We start from the raw sequence: 7,831 nt of genomic DNA, 5'->3' as shown, positions 1-7,831 counted from the left end.
GTGTTGTTCTTTAAAGCCCTACATGGCTTGGGACTAGCATATCTGAAGGACTGCTTACTCCTTTAAGATCCTACCAGACCACTGTGATGTGTTTGGTTGTTTTTAATGGTTTTAAAATGTAATTTTATTATGTATATTTTAATTGTATGGTTGTGGCCTTTGTGAGGGTAGAAAGGTGGGATATATTTTAATAAATAAATACGCAGGTTTTTTTCAGGGTTTTTGGGGGGCAGTTTAAAGGGTTAGGCAGTTTAAACTATCAGCTGGCAGGTGGCGAGGGGGGATCCCCCTGCCGCCTGCCAGCTGATAGTTTAAAGGGACCTGCGGCTTGCAAGTGGCAGGAGAAGTTTATATGGCCATTTCCCTGGGAAATGGCCATTTAAACTGCCCTTTAATGCGACCCAAATGAACCAGTAGACCAGTTTGTGGAAGTTTGTGGAAACAAGCTTCCACAAACCACTGGTTCACGAACCATGAACCGGCCTGGTTCATGTGTTTTTTTGGGTCATAATTTGATTCGTGCCCATCTCTAGTAACTACTACACTACTATTTGTGTACTGCATTTCCAAAATGGTTATTTAAAGAGATTTTTTATAGTTGCACTAATACTATAATGTGCTAGTAGTAGAATAGGAATGAAAGAAAGCATTCAGTATATCAACACAACTGACAAGTTCATATTTGGGTAGGTGGAAGAAGAAGTATTTCCCCTAAGTTTCAGATTTCACTCCAGTTCCATAATTGTGTTGTCAATTACTTAATCGATAGTTGTGAAAGGTTAACATAATCACAATTTCACAGTCAGGCTCCTGTTTATTTCATAAAATACCAATTTCCTAAATTTTTAGCTAATCAGAGTTTTGGAAAATACATAGTCTGTTTGGATTGGATTAATAAGAGATTTGCAGTGCAATTTTAAACAGTCACACAGTGTGATCCTAAGAAAAGTTACTCCAGTCTAAGCCCACTGAAATCAATGAGCTTAGACTGGAGTATCTCTTCTTCGGATGCACAGTGCCCTTCTTAACTTTAAGGGACTTAGAAATAATGTTAGTTGTTTTAGGATTGCACTGTTAGAACACACTTGGCCAATTCATGCATGTAAGCTAGCTGCTTTTCTCTCCATAAGATCCATCCTGTAAATACAATCGCCTGAAGAGGCTCTAATATCAAGAAGTCTAGAAGTAGATACAGCCCACATCTCTCAGGCTGGGAAAAGTGCTGCTGTGGTAGCAGAAGTCTAATCCAACATTGTGTTACCGAGTATTATATTTAAGTCATTCTATTCTGACCGAAGTCAGTAGGATGAAAACCAGTTTACAGCCAAATCCTCTGGTTGAAGCAGATGGTGGCTCACAGCTAGAGGTGCAGATCATGTCAAGGAAGTGCTGATTAGTATTTCGAGAGATAACAGGAACTTTTCTGACACTACTTGGAGTCAGAAAGATGGTGACGTTTTGAACATGATCAGAAACTAAATGCTAGTCTAATGTTTTGGTTTTTCCTATTGCATCTCTGAATGCTTGCTCTTCAGCATTTGTACCACCATATCCTTACAACCTCAATAATCCTGCTCTTATGCCTTGAAGGGTGGCTTCTACAGAACACAAGAAGCTTCTCTATACTGAATCAGACCATCAATCCATCAAGGTTGTCATCGTCTACTCAGACTGGCAGCAGCTCCCCAGGGCCTCGGGCGGAGGTCTTTCACATCACCTATTACCTCATTCTTTTTAAACTGAAGATGCCATGGATTGAACCTGGGACCTTTTACATGCCAAGCAGATGCTCTGCCACTGAATTATGGTCCTCCCTCCTTTGGTCTTTCCCCCTGCCCATGATGCTGCAAAGGTAGGCTAACAGAGTATTTTGCTCCATGATAATATGCTCAGCAATGCCAGCCAAGGAAGTACAAATTGGGGGGGGGGGGGAGAGAGAGGAAGAAGTGGATTAACACATTCACAGCAGGTTCCTAGACAGAATTATAGTTTTCTAAACAGATTGTAGTTGATGGGCTTAGAAGGGTGTAACGCTACTTAGGGAAACTACATTCCCTCCACACCTTCTGGTTCCAAACTGAGCAAACTTTTACCTATCTCTTCTTTCTGGTTTATGCTCTGGACTAGTCAAGTGGGAAGAACATATTTCGGATTAAAACTAACTTTAATGGGATATCTAGTTTAAAGTAACACAACTACATAAAGTCTGAGCAAAGGGACTGGTTTTATTTGGTTTCTGTGATATACCTGCTTATTATCTAAGTTTTGCACACTGATTCCTCACTTCCAGTTTGTCTCTTGTTAGGGTTATAAACTTGCTGGTTAAGTGATTTGTCTCCCCACTCTCTTTTCCTTGTCTGAGATTTACTGTGCCAAAACTGGGAGTTGTGTTACATCAGACCGAACAATTCCAGTTCCATCCCAGGTCTTGGTTCAACTGTTCTCATTTTATGTGGGAGTTGCTCTGACTTGGCAGGTCTAGCATGAGAACTGATTTGGGTAACAGAGGAGACCAATTTTGAACAGTCTGAATGAACAGAAATCAAATTAATGGGGTTGTTACTCTAAAGGAAATAACAATTGAGCATTCCATTTGAAACTAAAAGAAGTGGGAGAAAAAGATGGTGATATGATGACGATGTCCAGGTGTTTTATGAAATCGACTACATTGATGACATTTGATAAATGTTAAAATACAATTTAGTGTTCCTTTGCTACAAAGGGACAAAACCCCTTTGACCTGTCTTAACAATGTAACAACACAGTAAATAATAACAATTATTTAGATGGACTGTAAAATGATAACAGTGAAAAGAACTTGCTGGAATCATCAACACAACAAAGATTTTCTAATATGTATTCTATCGAGACTATTTTCAGACCAAATAACTAAATTAACACTAGCAAAGAAATAACAGGTAAAACGAATAACGTTAGTATTGAAACTATGCTAAAGTAGTAAGTAGAAAATAGATAGAACACTAAACTGTGTTGTACCCAAACATCAAGAGATTGCTTTCAAAAGCAATTTTAATTCCATTTTGAATGCTGTCAATCAGTTTTGAAATATTCTTTGCATATTTTATTCAGCGCAACAGCTGTGCTATAGAAATACTGCAGAAAAGAATATGACAAACAGACACCCGTTTTAAAATGTGTATCAATATTCATAGATCATGGAAACAAACTGTTCAAGTTTCATATTGCATGCTGAGTCCCTCTAGTGGCATCAGCATTTAGAGCCCTTCAGCCTTTTAGCATGGTTTTATTTTATAAAAAGTCAGCAGTGTCAGACCTATAATGGGATCTGGGCTCAGATTTTTTTTAAAAAAATAACTATTCTAATTGATACGGGTTTATTGTTTTGTAACATGGTAGTGCAGATATCCAATGGAGGACAAGGAGATAAAGATAGGATTTACAACTATAGCTGGATTAAAGAAGGTATGTGAGGAGCAACGTAATGCCCTGGTCAGCCAATGAGGGATTTTCACACAAAGTCATCATGAGTAAGTAGTGAAGGCTGCTGAAAGCACTGATCTTTGCTTTTGTAATAAAGCACATCTCTCTCTCTCTCTCTCTCTCTCTCTCTCTCTCTCTCTCTCTGTCTTTCTCCGTCTCTCATATGCATGCAAACAGAGAGTCTTGGCTGACTATGGATTTTTAGAGGACAGAAATCAGAGGCAGCAGAAGCAACACGACATCCACAAGAAATTCAGACGGCTTCTGGATACCACAACTGTAAGTACAGTGCTTGTTGTAACATGTCTATGCAACTACATGCTTGGGAAATTTCTGGGTTAACGGAGTGGGGGCTGGGGGAGAATGCTGGTGCTCAGTGACTGCATTTTCTCAAAGTCCAAAGCTAGCCACGTCAAGGCTTACCATTTGTCCTTTTCTTTTGTAGATGAATTCATGATGGGGTAGCCAGGACATAACGTATTCTTCATCCTAAGAGGTCAAAAATAAATGCATGTGCATGTATGTATGCATGTGTGTCAGCTGTGATTACTTACTAGCCTAACTCTGGCTGTGAAATTGCCAGGGAGAAAGAGGATGAATCCAGAGAATTTAACCTCCATGAGTTTGCTTTCAGTAATCCATAGCAACACCAGCAATCTGTTCTTGGGGCTCCAACTCGTCCAGTTCTTCAAGCCTCTCATCATCCCTTGCTACTGCTTAGTGGTTTTTGTCGGCATCATTGGGAATTACCTCCTCATCTATGTGATCTGCAAGACCAAAAAGATGCATAATGTCACGAACTTCCTGGTAGGCAACCTGGCATTCTCCGACATGCTTATGTGTGCCACCTGTGTGCCTCTGACACTGGCATATGCCTTTGAGCCTCGAGGGTGGGTCTACGGACGCTTCATGTGCTACTTTGTGTTCCTGATGCAGCCAGTCACAGTGTTTGTGTCTGTCTTTACCTTGACTGTCATTGCTGTGGACAGATACTATGCCATGGTTTATCCACTCCGGAGACGGCTCACAATACAGATCTGTGCCTATACACTGGCTGCTATTTGGTTGTTGAGTTGCATGTTAGCTGCCCCAGCTTTGGTCCACACGTACCACACTGAATTCCCAGAACTGGACTTTTCTATCTGTGAAGAGTTTTGGTTCCATATGAAGAGAGACCACTTAGCTTATGCCTATAGCACCCTCATTCTCACCTATGTACTGCCCTTAATGGTCATCTCAGTTTCCTACCTGAGGATCTCAGTCAAGCTGAAAAACCGAGTCGTCCCTGGAAACATCACCCAGAGCCAAGCAGAGTGTGACAGAGCCAGAAGGAGGAAGACCTTCCGCCTCCTGGTCTTGGTAGTGGTGGCCTTCGGAGTCTGTTGGCTGCCTTTGTACATTTTTAATGTGATAAAGGATATTGATATTAAACTGATAGACAAACAATATTTTAACCTCATCCAGCTCCTTTGTCACTGGTTTGCTATGATGTCTGCTTGCACCAATGCCTTCCTTTATGCCTGGCTGCATGACAGCTTCAGGGGGGAGCTAAAGAAAATGTTCACTTGGAGGAGGAAAAAGACAGGGCCTGCTCCCAATTGTATCGTGGCCAGTGTGGTGCTGTAAATGCGAGCTGTTCCAGTTGTACTGTTGCCTATCTGGTATTAACCTATCTGTGCTATAACTGATTAGTGAGTATTCCCAGGGGGGATAGGATGCTAAGTTTAATGAATTCTAAAACATGTGACAGAAAACTGCTAATTTTTTTTCAACCAGAATAAAGTACATGAATGATGGCTTTTTGCTTACAATTCTTTATGAAGTATATACCATTTGCAAAAAATGTATAAAATGAGAATTTCTTAGACTGCTATTGAAAGGGAAGCTGGGCTGGTTTTAGAACAATGTGAGACAAGGTAGTGATCTTGGGAAAGGAGTTTTGGGAGGCAGTAGCCTCAAACTCCATCATCATCCTCTTACTCCCCTGTCCAGGAACTGGAGAAACTGACTTTCCTTCCTCCCCCCCTTTCCCAAAGCATCTTTAAACACAGCACAGCAAGTGATGTATATATATCCAGTAGGGCTCCCTGAACTCCCATGGCTGGAATCTCACAAGACTTCAGGAAGCCTTATTGAGTGTGCATGGTTTGGACACATGAAGATGCCCTGTTCTGAGTTAGACCATTGCTTTCTCAAGGCCACTATTGTCTACTCTCCATAACCTCAGGCACACACATCACCTTCTATCTGATCCTTTTAACTGGAGGTGGAGGGGCCTGAACCTGGAGCCATCTGTATGCAAAGCAGATGCTCTGCCACTGAGTCACAGCTCCTCCCTTTGTGGAATTGCATTTAAAGGCTGTGGGAGCAGTGGGAAGGAATGTTAGCTGCTTTTGGAAGAGGCGGCGAGAGGTGGCAAGTGGTGGAAGAGTGGCGAGTAGCTTCAGATAGTCCCTCATATAGTATGACCACTGAGATGAAAGTAAAAGAAAGAAGATGCCTGTGTGAGTGTATTATTTTTATTCCTTGCTTGAGTAGACAACTTGGAGAGAGACTGCCTGACTCAGCATAAGGAACATAAGAGCAGCCATTGGATCAAATCAAAGGTCCAAGGAGTCCAGCACCTGTTTCCAACAATGACCAGTCAGATGCCACAGGGAAAACTATAAGCAGGGATTGTAGACAGCCACTCACTTGCTGGCTGCTCCCCAGCATCTAACAATCAAAGGCCCTCTGCCTCTGAACTTGAAGACCATGTTGGGTTGTCATGGCTAATAGCCAATAATATACCCTGAGTCTGTCCAACTCCCTTTTAAATCCATCTGATAAGCTGCAGTACTGTAGCCCAAGCTACAGGTTCAAGTTGCCAGCTCAAGGTTGACTCAGCCTTCCATCCTTCCGAGGTCAGTAAAATGAGTTCCCAGTTTCCTGAGGGTAAAGTGCAGATGACTGGAGAATGCAATGGCAAACCACCCCGTAAAAAGTCTGCCAAGAAAATGTCGTAATGCTATGTCCCCCATGGGTCAATAATGACTCAGTGCTTGCACAGGAGACTACCTTTACCTTTTTTAAAGCCAGAAGCTAGCACTACATCTTACAGCAGTGAGCTCCATAAGTTAACTACCTGTTGTAAGACATTGTACTTCTTTTTGTCTGCCTTGACTCTGCCACTGATCAAATTCAAATGGTTTACCCTGATTTCTAGTATCGTAGAAGTGGGAGTAAAGTTTCTCTACACCATTTATTATTTTCTAGACATCTATCATGTCACTCCTCAGTGGCCTTTTTCTAAATGAAAACTCCCCAGATTCTTTAGCTTTTCCTCATAAGGCAGGCACTCCAACCTGTGATCATTTTGATTGTTTCTACTGCACTTTTCCCATCTCTTCAGTATTAGAAACATGTGGGTCCCTTGAACTCAGCAATAAACTTTCTGAGATCAGAATGTGTGGCTGGTGGGAGGGGGATGCAGGACACATCTATGACCATCAAAACTTCCCACTGTCTGATCACAGGATCAAACTCAGTGTTTGGCAAGCCAGGCATGCTACTTGAAGGCCTCTAGTTTCTCATGTCTTCAAAACAATACAGTCAGAAATCATACCAGCTACTCTCTAAGAGCAATTTTCAGTAAAATGTTTGCATTGTCTATATGTGACCTACAAGTTCAAGTTGTAGACATCATCACCCAAAAAAGCCTTGATTGAAGGGAAGGGAAAGGGAAGGGAAAGGGAAGGGAAGGGAAGAAGAGGAACAAAGTTCTGAACAGTTTCACCCATTAAATGGAAGGGACTTTCTGCTGGAGACAACTCCCTTAGTGGTTAACAACTTAGTGGTTAACAACTAGAAGCCAGCTGAACAAGGTTAGGAATGAGCTTGGAATTCAGAGCTGCTCACAGAAACAGGAAAATACCAACAACAACATTCTGGTGTTCAATTGAAAGCTGCCATTGGTTATCATTGCCTATGGACACAAAACAGAATCTCATCTCTAAGGTGAAATTCTTTGCTTTGGATAATAGAGTGAAAACCAGTTCAGATTTATACCTGATCACTGTACCTTCTTGGTGCCACTGAGCCAATTAGAGTTCCTAGGATTTCACAACCAATTGCCACATTTTCTGCTAGTGATCAGAACAGAAAACTGTATAAGGGTGCACTATAAACAAGAGGGAGAAACTGATTCTATGTCCTTCTCTAAGGTAAAGAGTTTCTGCCTGTATTTCTAGAAAATTGAAAGAGCCCAATATTTTTACCATCTGAATCGATGTGAGGATGGTTCAACGTTTCTTTTTTTCAAAATACTGCCACACTCAGGGGCTAGGGCGCCCATTCTGGGCCCCTGGGAGGCAAGGTAGTGCACCAGCTG

The 7,831-nt window shown here is 41.7% G+C and overlaps 1 protein-coding gene across 1 annotated transcript; it reads left to right on the top strand.

Annotated features, from left to right (window-relative positions):
• The first annotated feature begins 3,371 nt into the window (after positions 1-3,371).
• Positions 3,372-5,088, top strand: LOC129332692 (prolactin-releasing peptide receptor-like). Its single transcript, XM_054983922.1, has 2 exons — positions 3,372-3,444; positions 4,046-5,088. The coding sequence occupies exons 1-2, from the start codon at positions 3,372-3,374 to the stop codon at positions 5,086-5,088; spliced, it is 1,116 nt and encodes a 371-aa protein (XP_054839897.1).
• The last annotated feature ends 2,743 nt before the right edge of the window (positions 5,089-7,831 follow it).

This window comes from Eublepharis macularius, chromosome 6 (assembly GCF_028583425.1).
Source record: "Eublepharis macularius isolate TG4126 chromosome 6, MPM_Emac_v1.0, whole genome shotgun sequence".
Lineage (NCBI taxonomy): Eukaryota > Metazoa > Chordata > Lepidosauria > Squamata > Eublepharidae > Eublepharis > Eublepharis macularius.
Note: the sequence above shows the minus strand (reverse complement) of the source record. Positions and strands in the feature narration are given on the sequence as shown.

Bases quoted from the DNA above. Each gene is read 5' to 3' on its own strand.
- LOC129332692 (XM_054983922.1), top strand. From the start codon at position 3,372: ATGGTAGTGCAGATATCCAATGGAGGACAAGGAGATAAAGATAGGATT. The intron at 3,445-4,045 runs GTATGTGAGGAG...TGAAATTGCCAG, and splicing joins CTATAGCTGGATTAAAGAAG to GGAGAAAGAGGATGAATCCA.